The 22,021-nt window shown below is 40.7% G+C and overlaps 1 protein-coding gene across 3 annotated transcripts in view; it reads left to right on the forward strand.

The window, feature by feature from the left end:
* The window catches only part of LOC149258107 (K(+) efflux antiporter 4-like), a 246,775-nt gene that overhangs the window by 115,193 nt on the left and 109,561 nt on the right, over positions 1–22,021 (forward strand). For 2 of the 3 annotated variants that reach the window (XM_089414676.1, XM_089414674.1), the window contains exons 8-10: positions 12,116–12,187; positions 12,390–12,473; positions 12,585–12,653. The exons of the other annotated variant lie outside the window; for it this stretch is intronic. In XM_089414676.1, the coding sequence (XP_089270802.1) occupies positions 12,116–12,187; positions 12,390–12,473; positions 12,585–12,653 (225 nt within the window). The remainder of the gene's footprint in view (positions 1–12,115; positions 12,188–12,389; positions 12,474–12,584; positions 12,654–22,021) is intronic. 3 annotated transcript variants of the gene reach the window in all.

Raw genomic sequence — 22,021 nt, forward strand, 5'->3', positions numbered from 1 at the left:
TCAAACCCTAAACCCTACCTCTCATAACATCCTTGCAAATGAAATTGTATGATGATGTTGATGTCATGATTCCTCTCTTTAACCCCTGTTTCATATATTTTTCCCAATTTCCCTTCCAAGTCTCCCTTCCCTAACATTTCCCTTGTGCTACTTGTCCCCTTGAAACAGCATTTCAAAACAGTTAAAACAGCAGATTTCAAAGCAGAAGCAGCAGTACATTTCAGCCACTTTGCCCCTGAAACCATGTCAGAAACCGAAACCGACTATGAGCAAAGTGATGACCGTGAGTCAACACCAGAAGTTGAGCCTGCTCCGGAACATGAAAAATCATTATTGGGCGAGAATGCACGTGTGCAAGGCAAAGATGAAGATGTTCCAAAGGCGGTTGGCCAAGGCACAAAAAAGGAGAAAGAGGCCCGATCCCCCCCACATCTTGGCCGAGGCCTCACTGAAGGACCAAGGCACTAAATAGCCCAGCCACAGCACAAATCCCAAGAAATTTTGAAAATTTTGGGTCAATTTTGATTTTTCAGGCAATTTATAGTTTTTGTCCATTAACGGGTCTCACCCCCCGCGCGACCCTTCATCCCGGCAACTCCATTTTGCAAAAACTTAGCATTTCCAGATTTGTCATGAGAAGTTACATATGCTCATCAATGGACTTGAGATTTTATGAAGTTTTGGGCCTCCAGAAAGTCAAAAAACAAACAAAAATTGACTTTCTGCCACATTTTTGAGTTGCAGAAAGCAGTCTTGGGAGATTGCAATTTTGGAGGGGAAAATGACCACCAAATTCAGAAATTCCAGTTGGGTTGGAAAGTAAACTCACAAACTTTTCTAACAAGCCTACTCTTGCTCAATTTGGACACCTGTAAGTGCCCCAAATGTGGTCCCAAAGGCGCGCGACCCGTCAGGCAGAGGCGCGCGACTCGTCAGGCAAACTTTTCCAAATTTCACTGTACAGCTCAGAAAAACGTAGTTTGACCCTGTTTGACTTTTTGGGGTGGATTATTATGTTCTTTGATGTAATTAATGTACTTTTATGACACTTTTACTCTTATGTACCTTTTCTAGAAGATTCATTCATGAAAAAGGTGAAAATTAAATGAATGAATTGGTTTTCTAGCTTATAGAGGCAAGTTGTTTTGACTGCCTAGTTTGTAGTGTTTAGTTTAGAAGTGGTTGAAACAGCTCCTAGGATAGTGAGCTCGACCCATGGAGGCAGGGAAAGAGGTTAGATGATCTATATTATGTACTTTCTTGCTCATTTTCATGGTTGGACTCTTGAGGGATAAGCTATCATTGTATTATTCATTGTATCTCTGCAATTTTTGGCTAAGGAAGACCAGGGTTTTGCAGTCCTTTTTGGGATTCTTGTGGTTACATGTATTGATGGTGTGTTTCTCTATGTCCCTGTAAGTGTGTTATGTGAATCATTTCCTTTCTTTTCCTTCTGCACATTAAACAAACGAAGTGTTAAAGTAAGAATTCATGACTGTCATGCTCTGCTTTTAAGTTTGTTTAATTTTAATGTTTTCTACTGTTTAAGGAGAATTCAAAGTTATTGTTTGCTCTCCTTAGCTCCTCACCTGTCATTCCTGACCATCCACCTCAATCAAAGGCATCAATATTGTCTCCTACCTCGCCTCAAAGAACCCCTTGCAGAAACTGTGTCCAATCCCCGCACCCAAAATTGCCATCCCCTCAATTTGCCACCAAAAACCCTAAAAACCCCAAATCAACCTTTTTGATCAGTTTACTAGCCTAAAATCAGTGTTATCCTATTGGTCATCTCATCCATTGAAGATTTCACCGAGATAGACCGGAGAGAGCCCTCTCCAGCCCCGTAGGGCTAGCTACGAGGCTAAGTGGTTTGATGTTGCCTTGAGGTTTACCTTTCTCAGCCTGAGGTGAAATTTCAAGCGCTAACACCTTCGACTCTACTTTCTTCGCACGTGGGAGGACAAACTAACCCAAAACTGAAATTCAAATATCTTTGTTCTTCTTCCTTCTTGCTTCGTTGATATGGAGACTTCTTTCGGAGTTTATCTCACACTTCTTGCTCGACTTGCTTGACCGAATTCATGTCTTTCAAATGAGGCCAAGTATGGGCATTGGGTATATATATTATATACAAGGTTGTTCATGACCCTTAGGTCGACATGATCTCTTGGAGGGAAGCCGACTTCATCTTCTAGATTTTTCATTCGTTGTAGGCTGACTTGGAGAGGCCTAGTGACAAGGTCTTGGAGGATTACTTTACATAGACAAGTGGGACTCTTTACAATGTGTCATGACTTCTTTACATGACAATGACTCTTTTATTCTTTGATGACTAGATGACAAAATTCCTAAAGGCTCTCAATGGGAGCCTTGACTCAAATATAAAATTTGTTTCTCATGAAACCCATGATGCAAGCATTACAATATTTTATTTTTCTTCTTTGCATCTCTTTACATAAAATCACAATTACATGTTATTATGAAGACCAAACCTAGTTACACATTTCAACACTTTTGATGACTATTATAGACATCTACTTCAGCTATCTTTCAAGCATCTTTGATGATGTCATGAGCTTTTGCTTCAACAGTATGCCTCTTGTATGATGTCATGATGCATCCTATCATAATTACCATGCTTGACTGCAATATTTTAACCACAGTGAATGTCTTCTACTTTTCCTTGCTGCGTACCAGGTATCCATAGTTACATGAACCTATCATAGTGCCTGAGGAATCAGGATCAAAGGTTTGTACAGTTCCCTCTTTACATCATGCTTTTCAAAAATAGAGGATCAGCCCATCCATATTCCTTTACTTCTTGTACTTGCAATATTTACTGACAAGTATCCCCAAGCAAAGTATATAATAACAAGAGCATGATATTTATTTGGCAATCTAAGGTTACCAAGAGACTTAGAGGTTGCACTCCTAGGGTTATCAAGTGCCAACCCTAGATCGATGATTTTTACATAACTTATCAGCCTACTTGACATGAGCCCTAGATTGCATACAAAACCTAAGGGTTAGGGTTACCATTAGGGAACAATATTAGGGTTTCTTTATTGATAAAAAACTCTATACAATCAATCCACCCTACTACATGTCGAAACATCAAAAATGTAACATACAAACCACATGGTTACATACCTGTAGAGGCCAACACTTTCAGATGCCATGGTTTCTTCAAGGTGATCATTCATTTGAGATGTTTATCTTTTCTTGCCCCAAAATACTCTAGTTGACTGTTCTTCATCAGAGTCTTCTTACGAAGGTGTGATAATGTATGCTTAAGAGTTGGCGGAATCACTGATTTCGACTGCAATTTCATCAGGGTTTATAGACTTCTGCTAATCATTATAGTGTAGCAACATTCAAAAAGTCTTGTAGTGCTTGCCAGCGATTTCTCAAAGTCATCTTATACTTATGCTATAATTATCACAAGGATGTGACTTCACTTTTTGCCTGAAGTTTTTCTTCACGAATGCCATTAGGAAAGTGATCCAAGGTTCCTTTCCAATGAGTCGGATTTATCAACTGATCAAGATTTTCACTATGTATGTATATGAGCTAGCCTTATCATTGTTGAATGCACAGGACGTGGATCATCGATTGATCCTTCTTCCACAGGTCAGTGACCCTCTAATGGTGGAAAATACTTCAATGCTCGGCCTAGAGAGATTTTACCTAGCTCAATCTCAGACTTCCTTTCGCAAATATTAGAGATATAGATATAGGTAAAATTTTGAATAAGATATCAACTTGATTTGACAATATCCTTACAAAGATTCAAACTTGACTTCCCATAGGTATGCTTCAGAATCTCAGATTCCTTCTTCACAACTTTGATTTCCAGATGCACAGGTCTAAATTTTGATTAGTGAGATATGCCACAAGACATAGGTCTGTGAGACTTACCTTAGAGCTGAAGCTTGAGAATGCTCTAATTTCGGTCTAGATTAAATGAAGAAGGGATCTCTGTCCACTTCTAAGGTGATTATGCTTCAGATTCAAGTTGTGAAATAAGCCCAGAACTTCGAGGATCCTTCCTTAAGTGATATAGAAAGCCCAATCTCTTGCATCTGTAGTGAATACTGAAGTTTGACTTTCTTATAATAGTGAAAGACAATCCTTTTTCCCGATGCTGGGAGACTCGCTTTCCTTGCCATAAGTCTTGGTTTTTCTAGGACAAGTGAATTAGGCCTTCGACCTCTTGAAATAGAGATATAGAGAACTTCAAAATTACACAAATTGGAGATAAAAATGCTTGGAAATAGGGCTTCACGAGAGAGTTCAGATCTGCATCTTCCTTTGCTATGGGATCAATCTTCAAGGAGATTGTTAGTATGCTTCTCGGACTCTTAGGGTTCCTTTAGTACTTAATTTTTGTGATGGAGATATGCCCATACTTTGATCTTCTTCCTTTCTAGGAGCTCGACCTAGAAGATACTTCTTTTCTGCTAGCTTAGAGACCTTAGCTCTCATACCATGTTTGAGAAATTTAGGGCTTTTATTAGGGTAACTTAATTACATAATTTCTCTTAAACAGTGACATTTATTTGTGTCATACAGTTACTTCATTATTGTCATTAGTGTGTTCTTTTTTGTTGACACCTAATCTTCATGATTGGGGAATTTGTAAAATAAATAAATCAGGAATGTGAACAGTCATCGGAAGATGAACTGAACAATCACTCCTAATGTATAAAACAATAACATACCTATGGAATAATCAGACGAATCAGTTTTTTCTGCCTTTGGAGAGTTACTACCTGGCCTGACATGGTATCAGAGCCAGTCCTAAGAATAGTCGTAACTCCCTTCATCTCTGCCACTGCCTCTGTCCAGAAATGATGTTGCACTGCACTGCTCTGCCTCTGTCGCTGCCCAGAAATGATGATGCACTGCTCTGCCTCTGTCGTTGCCCAGAGATGCGTTGGACCCAATGCTCATGGTTGTTAACGTTCTCTCACCTAACGCTCTCACCGTTCTGAGAGATTCCATGCGCAGCTGGACTGTTGAACGCTGCCTGATCCAGGGTTTTCATCCATCGTTGAACGCTGCCTGATCTAAGGTTTTTCATCCTCTTACCAGTTGGAAAGTTTTTTGAGACGCGGAATCCAGATTTTGGTGCCATTTCGGTGATGCAAATCTCCATCGTGGAGGGCGCAACTGGACTGTTGAACGCTGCCTGATAAGAGTGTGGTATCATCGTTCTGAATGCGCAGTGCATTAAAATTGGTAATGGTGTTTTGTTTATGTTTTGAACGCGCTGTTTGTGTTTGCCTTGAACGCTGTTTACCTTGGACGATGTTTGTATAAGCTCCTATGTGTTTGCAACCTGTCGCCATGAAAAAAATTTGAAGAATATGTAAATAGCAAGATAGTTGCGGTTTATAGTTTCAATAGCAATATGTCCAATGAATGTTACGAAACATAAAATCATTCCCATTGACAAAAATGTGTAAATAAAGCTGGGACGAGCTGGAGCTCCGTGCAGCACCATTTGAATTTGTTCGGTAACATACCACTACTTAAGCATCCACAGCGAATACCAGATCATTGCGATCCCAACGAGGATAAATATGGAGTTTATGATCTTTAGAACCCATATTATGCAAGTCCTGTACTGATTGCTCCTCATGGTAATGGCCGATGTTGAAGGCGATATTCAAAATCTGGAGTTTAAATCTCCAGAAGATGATATCTCCCGTTAGTGATATCCGCTTGTTGTCAGCCGGAGGCATTGAAGCTCACCCTGTTACACGGTTCCTTGAAAGAGCGTTACAGAGGAACGCAACTTTCGATCTGAACGTGCCACCTAATCTGGAGGCATTGAAGCTTCCTTAAAGGAAGAAACGACAAATCGACGATAGGATAAGTCTCAAGGAATTGTTTACGCATAAGTGATTTTCGTTCCAGCCATAACCTATAAATCTGAAGAACGAACCTGAGATGCCCGACATTGCATCCGCTCAACACTGGATTTGTTACTCACTGGCCTCTGGCCACCTACTTAATGGCGTTGAATAGCATTTACATTGAAGTTTGAGCCGGGACAGAACCAATCCTAATCACCGTCTTGGTAGTCCACAATGTTCGTGGATACGTGTTGAATTCAAAGTATTGCATAGTTTATATCATTCAAAGCGTTTGTTGAATTCAAAGTATTGCGCAGTTTATATCATTCAAAGGTTTTATATATCATTCAAAACATAGTAGTATTGCACAGTTTTTTTTACCATGAAGAAAATATAGTGCATGAGGCTGTAACGTAAGGAAGTTTTCTTTTCAGCAGAAGTATTTTTTTTTACAGAATGCATTCAATCATCTCTATGGTAGGAATAGTTCTCACTGGCAAGGAGAACTATCCTGAATGGTCCCAGATAATAAAACACACCCTCATCTTCAGTGAGTTGTGGAAGGGAGTGTGTGTCGGAGAAGGAGACAATGACCCAGTACAGCCTACATCAGACAAAGAGCTCGTCATTTGGGATAACAAGAACAGCAAAGCATATGCATTAATCGCAGCATCTGTAAATGAAGAAGTAAGTCGCCATATTTCATCATATTCAACTGCCTTTGAAGCATTACAAAAGCTCAAAGAACTCTATGACTCACATTCTGCACTTGAAGTTGTTCAGCTCATGATTAAACTCTTCACTCTTGAACTGAAAAATAATGATCCTCTTGCTCTTGCATCTGAAGTAAAATCCATAATGCATGATATCAAATCCACTAAGGTTGAGCTGGATATCCCTCTTATTGCTTTTCTCAAGGCACTCTATCCTACTTACTCCAATTATCTTGAGTCTTTACAAGCAAATGGAAATCTTAAGGATATAACCTTTGACTCTCTTGTGAAAAAGTTTGCTGAAAGAGAAAAAGCCTTTGGAAAGAAGACAATCCCTGAATCTTCTGAAGACACTGTTTGCCTTGCTCATAAAGAAAAGCATCTTGCTCAAGATTCTACAAGAGGAAGAGGTGGACGAAGAGGAAGATACTTCAGAGGCAGGGGGGGCAGACATTCTCAAGGAGAAAAAGCAGATCTGCATTGCATTCGCTGCAAACGAAATGGATCACATGATGCTTCTGCATGCAAGCTACCATGGGACAAAATTAAGCAGAAAAGAAACCAGCAGAAAGGTAAAACTGATGATACAGACAAAGGTAAAGCACCTGAATCCGCTCACTATATTGAGGCACAATGTAACATTGGAGTAAATGAAGATTTGTTTAATGCTTCACTTACTTCTTCGAAAAATGATTGGTTGCTTGATTCAGGAGCAACCTGTCATATGACTCATAGGAAAGATTTTTTTGAAGATTTCACTGACAATGTTGATGGAGCAGTATACTTTGCAGATCAGTAAAAAATCAAGCCATCATGGCTTGGCACAATCAGGCTTAAACTGCTTGGTCTTCCAGACTTTCATCTGGATTATGTTCTATATCTCCCACAGCTCAAGAGAAACTTGCTGTCCTTGGTCCACATCTGCCAACAAGGTCACTCCATTCATATGTTTGATGGCAAGCTTGAGGTAAGAAAAGCATCTGACCACTCACTTGTCATGAGGGGAATAGAAGAAGAAAGGCTTCTGAAACTGCAAGGAACCTCTGCTCATGCACAACATTTCTCATATATTTCTCATCATGAAGAAGGTACACTTCCATCAAGTTTATTATGGCATGCTAGATTTGGACATTTAAACTATGACAGTCTCCGCTTATTGAAGAAAAATGGTGTTGCTGGTTTGCCTACAATTTCTAGGAAACATAAGCAATGTGATGCTTGCATTCTAGGAAAGCATAGCAAACAGTCTTTTCATGATTCACATTCAAGAGCACATAGGAAGCTTGAACTCATTCATTCAGATTTATGTGGTCCAATGCCTGTTCCTTCTGCAAATGGAAATAAATATATCATGACATTTATTGATGATTACACCAGAATGTGTTGGGTTTATTTATTGAAGAACAAATCTGATGCTTTTCTAACATTCAAGAATTTTCATAAATGGATTGAAAATGATGCCCAATCTCATATTGGGTCTATTCGCACTGATAATGGAAAAGAATATACATCAAATGAATTTGAAAACTATCTTCGCCAACATGGGATCAAACATCAAACAACTGTACCTTATAATCCCCAACATAATGGTGTAGCAGAAAGAATGAATAGAACAATTTTGAATATGGTACGATCCATGCTTTTCTTCGAAAATGTAAAGATAATGTTTTGGGCTGATGCTGTTCTATGTGATGCATATATAAATAATAGATGTCCATCTAATGCTATAAGAAACAAGACTCCTTATGAATTGTGGTATGGACATGTTCCTTCGGTAAAACATCTCAGGATCTTTGGTTCCACCTGTTATGCTTTGATACCAAAGGTACATAGAAACAAACTTGGTGCTAGAAGTCGTAAGTGTATCTTCCTGGGGTATTCAAACACCTCTAAAGCATACCGCCTCTATGATGAAGTAAATAAAAAGTTTGTTGTATCTAGAGATGTCATTTTTCTTGAATCATCCTAATCTGACAATGTTGTTGAGCGGCAACTTGATCGCTTGGATAGATTCGCAAAAACGAAATCATTTCAAGAATTTGATAATCAGATTCCACATCTTGAAGGGGGGATTCCTATACTAGAACAACATGTGGAATCTTCTTCTGAAGAACAATCTCCCCTGCATGAAACTCCAACAATGGATGATGCTTTAAGTGACGTAATTGATAGAATTGGGAGACTCAATCTTGATTCAGTCCCAACTCAATCAACAGAGCAGCCTGGACCATCTCAGAAAGGTCCCCCAAAATGGCTGACAAAGACACTTGAAAGTGTTCATCCTGATGAAATTGGAAAAACAGGAACCAGAAATTCAAACCGACAAAATGAAGGTGATGTAGATGACTCTAATTCACCTGTTGATGTGGATGTTACTCATGATTGTGAATTGAACTTGTCTACAGATTTTGAACCAACTTCCTTCAAAGAAGCTGCTTCTCATGATGAATGGAAAGAAGCGATGAAAAAGGAGTATGATGCCCTCATAAAGAATGGCACTTGGAAGCTGGTTGATCCTCAATTTGGAACCAAACCAATTGGCTGCAAGTGGGTCTACAAGAACAAATACAAAGCTGATGGCTCACTTGACAAGCACAAAGCTAGGCTTGTGGCAAAAGGTTTTGCATAGAAGGAAGAGGTCGATTATGAGGAAACTTTTGCCCCCACAGCAAAATGGGCCACCATCCGGACACTCTTTGCACTAGCAGCTCAGAACGGTTGGAAAGTCCATCAAATGGATGTAAAAATTGCATTCTTGTATGTCCCAGCCTGAAGGATTTGCTGTGAAAGGAGATGAACAAAAAGTATGCAAACTTGTGAAGTCCTTTATGGCCTCAAACAAGCACCACGAGCCTGGTATGAAAAACTAACTGAGCATCTTCTGAAACTCAACTTCAATCATTTTGATCTTGATGATGCAACTTTATTTGTCAAGAAAATTGGCAAAACAGTTGTGTATCTTGTGGTATATGTAGATGATCTTTTAATGACAGGGAACAATGAAAGCTACATTGCATCCATAAAGAAGGAATTAGGGAAAAGTTTTGAAATGACTGATTTGGGCTATGTTCATTACTATCTTGGCATTGAAGTAACCCAACATCCAAAATCCATATTTCTTTCTCAAAAGAAATACATTGGAGATTTGTTAAACAGATTTGGCATGACAGAGTGCAATCCTCTTTCTACTCCAATGGAACAAAACTTAAATCTCACATCTATTGAAGGAAAGGAATTTGAGGATGCAACAAAGTATAGACAACTTGTAGGAAGTCTCATCTACCTCACTACTACCATACCAAACATTTCATTTACTGTTGGAATCCTCTCCAGGTTCATGCAAAAGCCTTGTGAGGGACATTGGTCTGCTGCAAAAAGAGTTCTAAGGTACTTGAAGGGAACTCAAGACCTTGGAATCAAGTATACATAGGTGGACGAATTCAGCTTGATTGGATACTGTGATTCAGACTTCGATGGAGACAAAGAAACTGGGGTATCTACTTCAGGATATGCTATGAGTCTTGGATCAGGAGCTGTCTCCTGGAGATCACGCAAACAATCAGTTCCAGCAGATTCCACAACTGAAGCAGAATACGTGGCAACAGCTGAAGCAACGAAAGAAATTGTATGGCTCAGGAAAATTCTTGAAGATTTGCAGGTAAAACAAGTACAATCAACTCCACTCATGATTGATAACACCTCTGCAATAAAGTTGGCCAAGAATCCAAAGTTCCATGATCGAACAAAGCATATCAATACTAAATATCATCTGATTCGACATCATGTTGAGGCCAAAACAATCCATCTCCGTCATTGTTCCACAAATGAGCAAATTGCAGACATCTTTACCAAAACACTTGGAAAGGAAAAGCTTGAACGATTCAGAATGATGCTTGGACTCACCAACATCCCTTCAGATTAAGGGGGGGAATGTTGACACCTAATCTTCATGATTGGGGAATTTGAAAAATAAATAAATCAGGAATGTGAACAGTCATCGGAAGATGAACTGAACAATCACTCCTAATGTATAAAACAATAACATACCTATGGAATAATCAGACGAATCAGTTTTTTCTGCCTTTGGAGAGTTACTACTTGGCCTGACATTTTTCATCATCAAATAAACGCCGAACATAAAAGATCACAAAACAACAAGAGAACACCAACGAACTTCTTCTTATAGGAGCTTTGTCAAAAGAGACTTCCAAGACCATAGACCCCAAGATAGATTCCCCAATACCAGGGCAGTTACCAACAAGAAGTTTTTCTTCAAATTGCTTTTGTTCTTCTTCAGACCTATGGAAGCCCTAGTGTCCACAGAAAAACTCGCACCTGAGAGAAGTATCAAGAGTCAAAGACAGACTTCAGATGTAGACGTCCTCTTCTTCGCATGTCTTTCCTTCTTATTTCCAAGACCCTCACACTTATTTCCAACCGCAGATCAATTTGGATATCCATGTGTCATTTGTGTGTCACTGTGTCCAATAGAGGTCGAAGTCTCCTCTTTATATAGGCTTCACAAGTGTTGGAAAGGTCTCTTTAGGCTGACTGAAGGAGGCTAGCTGACCTGATCTTGGGGACTCGCTAGAGACTTCTAGACATTAAATAATATTTCTTTTTCTTAAAACAGATGCCCATTGGGTCTTTTTAAATCATTGACTTTGAGTCAAGACTAAATCCCTAGAGCACTCAATGGGTGATTGACCTAGGAACAATGACCATGGGCAAGAAACCCATTCTAATTTTTTTTTCTTTTACAAATGTTTTTTTCTTCTCTTTTTGCAAGTACAATAATTACTCAAGTCATGAGTCAAATACAATTATGAACACCGAAGCTAGTTACAATTTTCAACTCTCTGAACCTAAGTTGCATGAAATGCCGAAACATTTCGTAGTTTCCGAAATGGGTACCTTTAGAAACGTCACCTCCAAAAGATGGAAACATCGGTCGAAATGCCAGCCAAAACGTAATATATATATATATATATATATATATATATATATATATATAATGAAAAGTGAATAACACATTATCTTTGCAAGAAAAAAGGGAATAAGACTCATAGATGACAATTTAGAAGGAAAAACAAGTCTATATTAACTCTCATAGATGATTATATGATGGTCGAGTTTTGGCTGAGTTTCGGCCAAGTTTCTGAGTTTCAGGTACGGGTCTGAACATCTTGGCCCCTAATAAGTCATTGGTTTCTTGCTAGGCGCTCGCTTGCAGGTTGTTGGCACTAGCCTAGGGGTTATAGTGGCAGTCTGGCGGCTTTGAACCTGGCCCTCACCCAAGTATTCCCAATGAGTTACCATTTCCTCTAGATCTTAAAATAAATAAATTAAAGTTGCTAATATTCAGTAATAGTACATATTTGAAGTATTAGGAGAGTCTCAAGATTTACATCATTTTTTTTAACATAAACATCAAGAAGGGGATTATGATTTATTTATACATGTTCTCATTGAATCTTTGTCATTTCTTAATCATTTACATGATATGGCTGTTCATCTTTGTTTAAACACTTGTTTCAGGTGGAGACTGTAGCTCAGTTTGGTGTAGTCTATCTTCTTTTTGCCTTGGGTCTGGAATTTTCTGCAACAAAGGTAAGAGAAAATATCAAGGTGTTTTTGACCTTGATTATATCCCTTTACACCATGCAGACATGAATGCCACACTCTGTCTAGTTGTTTAGGTTCTATCTTGCTCTTCAAAGAAATTTAAGAGCTAGAGATAATATTCGCTTTAGCATAGTAAACACTGTTGTAAAGAAACTCACTGAACTGGGATATTTCTTTCATTGTGCAGCTTCGAGTAGTTCGGGCTGTTGCTGTTTTAGGGGGCTTGCTCCAGATCTTCCTTTTCATGTCTTTGTGTGGAATTACTGCCTTGGTATTCATCACTTTATCTTTCCATATGTTTAGATTAATCTATACGATAATCTAAATTTATATATGATCGCCTATTGAAGGCTTTTAATTTGTTGATGTTTCTCGAGTGTAGTTATGTGGTGCAAAATCGTCAGAGGGAATATTTGTTGGTGCTTTTCTATCGATGTCATCAACAGCTGTGGTAATTTATTCAATTTCATTTGGACAGCTTTTTCTGTAATTCTTCCTTGTTAATCCAAATAGTAGTTTTCTTTTGTTTGTCAGAAGTGAAAGGGAACAAATATAAGAGCAAGATTACAACACGAGCTTACATTTTTCAGAATTTAAATTAACCATTCTATGGGTACAATTATTTTTTGATTCCTAACATGGTGATGCTTTGGAGGGTGATGGCTAATAAACATCAAATATAATAGATATACAAACGTCTATTATCTATAATGGTGATTTAGAGGGTGATGCCTAACAAACATTTGTATGATCTATAATGTAATTTCAGGTTTAAAGTTTCCCTTTATTGTTGTTTTTCATTTAATACCTATTACATTTATTCTTTGTGATAAATATTTTACAAATAGATGTTATCTTGCATAGCAGCTCAATGGTATAGAGAAAAGAAACCATTATGAAAACGAAACACAAGGCTTTTCTCCTAAGTTACCAGGAAACATATCCAAATCTGGATACGGATCTACAATATTTTTGAAAAGCTAGGATCTGGATACATTGGGGAAACACCATGTACAAAAAATACAATACTATTTTTTTTTTTTATTTTTTTTTTTTATTTTTTTTTTAAATTTAAAAAAAAATATTCAAAGTTAACAATCAAAACCATTCAGGAATCACAACATTCCAACTGAAATCATTAGATAATTTACAAGTCTGAAGACTGAAATTATGATGCATCATGCATTATACAAAAAGGATAACTGTAAATACAAAATTGAGTGTCTCATCAATTGTTAAATGGAGTTAGAGAAGGAAAGGTTCAGTTAAGTTTGGAGGTGCACTAAACTTAGCAGAAGGACCCACAGTCCTCTATGTGCAGTTTTTTATTATTTCCCAGCAGAAGGACCCACAGTCCACAAGTTTTGTGAGTGATTTGTGGGCCCAGGTCGAGCTCTTAAGGGGGAGATATAGCAGCTGGTGGGCAGTTTGGTTTGCATCAGTTGTATGTTCTTATCAGCTATAACAGCTAACTTACCCAGCACTAGTGCATCATTTTCAGCACAGGAGGTCATGAGGAAAGAGGGCGTTTGACCATCAGATTTTCCCAGCTAAGTGATCTCAACAGCTAGGTCAATCGTCAGCTAAAGAAGGGCCACGCAGAGGACTGTATAAACCAGTTTGGACTCTGTACAGTGCACAGACTGAGAGAGGGTTGCGCTCAGGAAGGAAGGCTGAGTGGATTGTGCCAGACCACCTTGGGTGCAGTGAAAATTTCAGGAGTTGCTGAGATTGAAGGGAAGTTTTCCCTGTCCATTGTAATTTTCTGAAATAGCATTAGCTGAGAAGAAATAAAAAGAACACACATGCATTGGAGGTTTTCCCTTGTTGGGGTTTCCTGGGTAAATACTGTGTACATGTGTTTTTGATGCTTGTTTGTGTTTAAATTTGTTTAGCTTCTGCTGTGCATGCAAGTTAAGAAACTCAACATAACATTGAATTAAGTTAAAGTTTCAGTTTCAGTTGCTTTACCATAAAAAATTCAATGTTTAGGTTCTGGGTTTTAAAAACTAACATGGTATTAGAGCTAGTTTCTGATTGAAGACCAGGAAGCATGTTTATTTCCTCAGGAGCAGCTTAAAGGAAGTGAAGGGTGCAAATTATTAGAAGGACCTGCACTAGGGCTCACTAGGAAGCTAGTACTCAGAGATAAACTTAGAAATATTAAAATGACTAAGTGTGAGTCCGTGGTATCATATCCTTACCGGATTCACTTAAGGACAAGTTAGCTGGAGTTGGGGAGATAATCTCAGACAAAGACCTTGTCAACTTTGCATTATTGGGTGTTCCCAAGTCATGGGAAAACTTCACTAATGCAGTGAGTGGAAGAGAGAAGCTTCCAGATTGGGAGCGACTATGGAGTGATTGCATACAAGAGGAGATCCAAAAGTAGGCCAAATCTGGGTCTCATACCAAGATGGAGGAAGAGGAGAGCTTTGCCCTAACTGGCAAAGGGGACAAGGCCAAGGGTAAGAAAAGTTTAGGAGGGGGCCAAGTCCAGTTCCAGGGGCTGTTGAAATTTGGTACCGGAGGACAGGTGGTTCCCTTAGGCTTTGATCTTTGGCCTAGGGAAAAGTGTCCAAAAGAATTTAATTTTTCTCCTAAAGTGACTTTATAATTTTATAAAGTTAAATCTAATTTAAAAGTGACTTTAAGTGATAAAGTTATTAAGTCTAATTTTAAAGTGACTTTTATAAAGTCAATGAAAAATTAGAAAGGAAAAGTGACTTTGGAAATAAATGACTAAGTGGGTCTTTATTAAAGTGGGGTGAATTAAAAAATAGAAAGTGAGATTTAAATGAGCATTTAATCTCAGCCATTGATCTAAATCTATTTCAGCGATTGGATTTAGAGATAGAGATCACCCAAAAGTCACTTGGAGTTATATTAAAGGAGGAAAAGGAGGAAAAGGTCATTCATTCTTTCATGAACAGATTGGGAGAAGGAGAGCAAGAGAGCAAGAGAGATTTCTGAGCAGGGAGGAGAAGGAGACAGCAGCTTGGCACACATTCCAAGGCAGCAGTTGAGCAGATTTGTACAGCTGATTCAACACAGTGAAAGGCAGATTTTTGCACAAAAATCGAGGAGCAGTTTGCTGATTTTTCTGCACACAAAACGGAGGCCGTACAACATTTATTGCTGTCCTGTTTGCTGTAATTTCCAGATTGCTGTGAGGCACGGGAAAGGAGATAAGTTGTAAATTTGCTTGCTGATTTTTTGCTGAATAATTCTCATTGTAAAAAGGCATTTTTCAGAAATAAAGAAGAGCTCTTAAACTGGTTTTCCCCAAGAGTTGTAGGGGGTTTTTCCAGGGTCAAGTTGACCAAAAATATCAGTGTTTTAATGTGTTTTAATGGCTGTTTTTGATTGCTGATTTTTAATTCTGCAATTTCCGGCATTTTGAAAAATTTCCAGAATTTGTGTTTTCAACAATATTTATTTTTTTCAGTCTGTTAAATGTATGGTTATGGGAATGGGCATTTAACTACATGGGAGAAATAAGGAGAAACTGAAAACCAGGGTGGGAAAACAGAGATTTTTACATGGTATCAGAGCTTGAGTGCTAAAGGGCAGTTTGGGACAGCAAAAGGAAAAATTACAGTTGCTGATTTTTCACTCAGAAAATTCCAGCAAGCTGATTTTTTCATAAACAACAGTTTTATCTTTACTACAGCAGTGCTATTTTTCAGTTTTAGGACAGCAGGATGTCATTGGGATTGAGGGTGGAGGATAGGCTGGATGGGCATATAAATTACAGCGTTTGGAAGGAGAGAATGCAGAGTATCTTTGAGGAGGCAGAAGTCTGGGATATCATGGTGCATACCGCACAGAACCCTGTTGTTGTGCCCACTGATGTTACTCAGTTGGCTGAGTATAAAAAGAAGAACAATAAGGGTAAGAGGCTGATTCTAGACGGAATCAAAGACCATTGCATTCCTCATGTGAGAGGAAAGAGCAATGCCCATGAGATGTGGACAACATTGTCCAATCTCTACCAGAGTACCAATGAGAACCAGAAGATGGTCCTGAAGGAGAAGCTGAAGAACATTAAGATGGGGAATGATAGTGCAGCTGGATATCTCACAAAGATTACCAATGTGAGAGATGAGTTGGCAGCGATTGGAGAGGCCATTCCACCCACTGAGTTGGTGCGGATTGCAGTGAATGGCCTCCCCCATTCATGGTTGAACTTTGCTGATGGGGTTTGTGCACGTGAGACCCTTCCCACATGGGAGAGGTTTTGGGATGATTGCATTCAGACAGAGATCAGGAAAGGTCAGCTTGGGGCAGCCAAGCCAGTTGAGCAGGATGAGGATGTAGCACTGGTGGCAGGAGGCAAGAAAGGCAAAGGGAAGAAGCAGGCTTCCACAAGCAGTGGTGGGGGCAAAGGCAAAGGTAAAGGTAAACAGGGGAACACACAGAAGGACTATTCCAAGGTGAAGTGTTGGAATTGTCAAAAGATGGGACACTATGCAGTTGTGTGTCCGGAGAAGAAGAAGAAGAAGGGGAAGAACCAGGACGTGGCAACTTCAGCAGAGATTGAGGACTTTGCAGGTCGTTTTGACCGGGAGTTTGCGTTCACTACGTGTGAGTCCTCTAGTGCAGGATCACCTGCCACACAGGTTCAGAGGGAGCATGCTTTTCCCTCGATTAGCGGAGCATCTACAGGTATCTGGTATGTGGACAGTGGGGCTTCACGTCACATGACAGGAGTCCGTGAGTACTTCTCAGAGCTTTCAGAGAGTGGCACTTATATTGAGGTAGTACTCGGTGATGACAGAGTTGTTAGAGCAGTCGGGGTGGGGACAGTGACATTTCAGAGGGAGTCCAAACCTCCCTTGAAGGTGTCAGAGGTTCTTTATGTGCCAGGGATGAGGAAGAACCTCATATCCGTCTCAGCTTTGGAGGACAGAGGATATGAGGTACTATTCAGGGGAGGACAGGTGTTGATGTATCCCAGGGGCACTCCAGCGGATTCAGCTAGAGTGATAGGTGTACGCCATGCAAAGGTGTACAAGTTTGCATTCCAACCCCTTTTGGCATTGAGCAGTAGTACCGACAGCAAAGCTAGCAGTTCTGAGCTGTGTGAGATTTGGCACCGCAGGATGGGACATATGTATCATGGAGCCTTGAGGACATTGCGGGAGATCACTACAGGTGTGCCAGATTTCAATACTGATCACTTTGATACTTGCAGAGGTTGTGCGATGGGCAAGTTTGCCAAATCCCCTTTTCCCAGCAGTGACAGCAGAGCGACGAGGATACTTGATTTGATTCATTCCGATGTGAGCGGTCGGATGTCTCATGTTTCCTTGAGTGGATATGAGTACTATGTGTTATTCATTGATGATCACTCCAGGAGGACCTGGATTTATTTTTTGAAGACCAAGAGTGAGGTCTTCAAGCGGTTTCAGGAGTTCAGAGCTCTTGTGGAGACTCAGACAGGTCGAAAGATCAAGTCCTTGAGGTCGGACAATGGAGGAGAGTACACCCTTGGAGAGTTTGTTGACTATTGTGCGGAGGCAGGCATTAGGAGGGAGTTCACTGTTCCTTACAACCCCCAGCAGAACGGGTTGCGGAGAGGAAGAACAGATCCATCATAGGGGCTGCCAAAGCCATGTTACATGATCAGGGGTTGCCATTGTTCTTGTGGGCAGAGGCCTGCAACACAGCTGTTTACTTGCAGAACAGGAGTCCGCATCGTGCCTTGGGGCACATGACTCCGGAGGAGGCTTTCTCTGGGAAGAAGCCTGATCTTGGTCATCTTCATATCTTTGGATGCATTACATACTCCTATATACCCAAGGAAAAGAGGACCAAACTAGAGCCCACCGCAGAGAAGGGTATCTTTGTGGGCTACAGTGAGACCTCAAAGGCCTTTCGGATTTACATCCCTGCACAGAGGAGAGTTGTTGTCAGACGGGATGTGAAGTTCGAGGAGGACAGGGCCTTTAGGAGGTCACGGGAGTTAGAGTATCTGGATCAGCCAGACCCTCAGCAGCAGTTGAGTCAGTCGCAGGGATCCAGTGGGCAGGGATCAGGAGGATCCGGAGGTACATCCATGAGGATATCAGGTCCATCAGTGAGCAGTGGCTCGCCGAGCCAGAGGGGTGGTGCTCCGGGCAGGCAGCATGCAGAGCAGTTCACTAGGGAGTCCACTGATGGACAGTTCACACGGTACCTCAGCTTCTACAGGTTCAGGTCCAGGCAGGAGGACAGCAGACAGACAGTCAGGAGTTCAGGCTACTGATGATGATGAGGAGGAGGAGTTTCATTCTCCAGTGGGAGAAGTGCGCTCAGGGAAGAGGAAGCCCAAGTGGCTTCAGGACACCTTGAGAGATGCCACATCTGTTGCTGAGCTGAAGAGGCCGATCAGAGAGAGTAGACCACCTGAGAGGTTTTGTAGCTATATGGCGATGGTTACCAGCATCCTTGACTCTGAGCCTTCTAGCTATGAGGAGGCAGCTAGCCAGCAGGTCTGGAGAGAGGCCATGTAGGAGGAGTATTCTTCTATCATGAAGAATGATGTTTGGGAGGTGGTGCCGAGGCCTGAGGGCAAATCCGTGGTTACTTCCAGATGGCTTTACAAGGTAAAGCATGCTGCAGATGGCAGTATTGAGAAATTCAAAGCGAGGTTTGTGGCTAGAGGGTTCTTCCAGGTAGAGGGAGTTGATTATGAGGAGACCTTCGCTCCCGTGGCTCGATATACTTCGATCCGCTCCATTATATCGATAGCAGCAGAGATGGGTTGGAAGATCCACCAGATGGATGTGAAGACCGCATTTCTCAATGGCTTCATACAGGAGGAGGTGTACATTGAGCAGCCACAGGGCTTTGAGGTGCATGGGAAGGAGTCCCATGTGTGCAGATTGAAGAAGGCCCTTTATGGCCTGAAGCAAGCTCCCAGAGCTTGGTACTCCAGGATAGATGCATACTTGCAGGGGATGGGTTTCACAAAGAGTGAGGCAGATCCGAACCTTTACTTTATTGTGATTGGTGAGGAGCCTCTCATTCTGGTGCTGTATGTGGATGACTTGATCATTACAGGTGCAGAGAGACTCATAGAGCACTGCAAGAGAGATCTTGCGGCGGAGTTTGAGATGAAGGACATCGACTTGATGCATTACTTTTTGGGTTTGGAGGTGTGGCAGGAGGAGGGGCATTTCTTCCTGGGGCAGGGGAAGTATATTGTGGACATCCTTAGCAGATTCCACATGGAGGATTGTAGACCCATGTCGACACCGATGATCACCAACTGGAAGAAGCTTCATGCTTCGGATTCCGAGTTGGTGGATCCCACATTGTACAGGCAGCTGATTGGTTCCTTGATGTATTTGGTCAACACTAGACCAGATATTTGTTTTGCAGTCAACACGATGAGTCAGTTTATGTGTGAGCCTATGAAGGTTCACTGGGTGGCTGCAAAACACATTTTGCGGTACTTGCAGGGGACAGTGGATTATGGTCTGGACTACAGGCAGGGAGATGGAGTGAGATTGGCAGGATACACTGATTCTGATTGGGCAGGTTGTGCTTCTGATAGGAAGAGCACTTCAGGGTGTTGTTTTGGGTTGGGTTCAGCAGTAGTGTCATGGTTCAGCCGGAAGCAGCAGTCAGTAGCACTGAGTTCAGCGGAAGCAGAGTATATGGCAGCCAGTCTAGCTAGTTGTGAGGCCATCTGGCTTCGCAAGATGTTGTTTGGCTTATTTGGTCAGCCGTTGAGACCTTCAGTGATTTACTGTGATAATCAGAGTTGCATTAAACTCACGGAGAATACAGTATTTCATGACAGGTCAAAGCATATCGGGATCAGATATCATTTCATCAGAGACTATGTTCAGAAGGGAGCTGTGAAGCTTGAGTATATTTCCACTGATGAGCAGGTTGCAGATATCCTTACCAAAGCCTTACCACGGGGCAAGCATGTCTACTTCAGGGACAAGATGGGTGTGGTGAGGAACACCTTCCTCGGTAAGAGGGAGTGTTGAAATTTGGTACCGGAGGACAGGTGGTTCCCTTAGGCTTTGATCTTTGGCCTAGGGAAATGTGTCCAAAAAAATATAATTTTTCTCCTAAACTGACTTTATAATTTTATAAGGTTAAATCTAATTTAAAAGTGACTTTAAGTGATAAAGTTATTAAGTCTAATTTTAAAGTGACTTTTATAAAGTCAATGAAAAATTAGAAAGGAAAAGTGACTTTGGAAATAAATGACTAAGTGGGTCTTTATTAAAGTGGGGTGAATTAAAAAATAGAAAGTGAGATTTAAATGAGCATTTAATCTCAGCCATTGATCTAAATCTATTTCAGCCATTGGATTTAGAGATCACCCAAAAGTCACTTGGATCACCCAAAAGTCACTTGGAGTTATATTAAAGGAGGAAAAGGAGGAAAAGGTCATTCATTCTTTCATGAGCAGATTGGGAGAAGGAGAGCAAGAGAGCAAGAGAGATTTTTGAGCAGGGAGGAGAAGGAGACAACAGCTTGGCACACATTCCAAGGCAGCAGTTGAGCAGATTTGTACAGTTGATTCAGCACATAGTGAAAGACAGATTTTTGCACAAAAATCGAGGAGCAGTTTGCTGATTTTTCTGCACACAAAACGGAGGCCGTACAACATTTATTGCTGTCCTGTTTGCTGTAATTTCCAGATTGCTGTGAGGCACGGGAAAGGAGATAAGTTGTAAATTTGCTTGCTGATTTTTTGCTGAATAATTCTCACTGTAAAAAGGCAATTTTCAGAAATAAAGAAGAGCTCTCAAACTGGTTTTCCCCAAGAGTTGTAGGGGGTTTTTCCAGGGTCAAGTTGACCAAAAATATCAGTGTTTTAATGTGTTTTAATGGCTGTTTTTGATTGCTGATTTTTAATTCTGCAATTTCCAGCATTTTGAAAAATTTCCAGAATTTGTGTTTTCAGCAATATTTATTTTTTTCAGTCTGTTAAATGTATGGTTATGGGAATGGGCATTTAACTACATGGGAGAAATAAGGAGAAACTGAAAACCGGGGTGGGAAAACAGAGATTTTTACAGGGGCAAGAAGAGAAAAATCTCAGCAAAATAAAATGCTTCTCCTGTCATCAATTTGGGCACTACTCCTCTAAGTGTCCAAACAGGAAGAAGGGGTCCAAGAAGGACCAAGCGGAAACATCAATGTTGATTTGGGGTAGCATCGGATGTGCTCTAGCCACGAAATTTGGTGGAGAGGCTAGGGCACATGAGATCTCCAATACCCAGAAAGGGTTTGGGCAAATTCTAAACAGATGAGGAGATATTAAAATAATTAATATTTTTAATTGAGTCCCTAAGTCTAAACTAGGGAAAATAAAATATTAATGTGTATTAATATGAATCTGTGTTAGAATGGTCCAAAAGACATGGATCAAGCCAGATCTAATCTTAGCCGTTGATTAGGGATTTAATCTCGGCCGTTGAGATGTCAACAGGAAAAATATAAGATGAGGCTTGAGGGTCACTTGGAGAATACACGAGAGTGATCAGTCATTTTATTCTCTAGAGCGGGGTTTGCTAAGAGAGATAGAATCAGTGATCAGGAGAGCAGCTGAGGGGCATTGAGTATAGAGAGACAGAGAAGGCAGAGATTGTGTCGGGAGAGCAGCGCAACAGCCAAGGAGAGTGACGCAGAGCCAGCAAGGGCTCACACGGGCCATGCAAAGGCAACCAAGTGTTGCGCAGAGCACCAGAGAGGCCAGTGCGTCTGATGCAGAGGCCCAGGAAGTTGACGCAGGGCCTCCTGGGGCTGACGCAGGCCAAGAAAGGTCGACGCAGGGCCAATGTAAGACAGAGAGGGGCTGACGCA

This window comes from Pinus tabuliformis, chromosome 6 (assembly GCF_031772625.1).
Source record: "Pinus tabuliformis cultivar Carrire ecotype Pingquan chromosome 6, CPIR1, whole genome shotgun sequence".
Lineage (NCBI taxonomy): Eukaryota > Viridiplantae > Streptophyta > Pinopsida > Pinales > Pinaceae > Pinus > Pinus tabuliformis.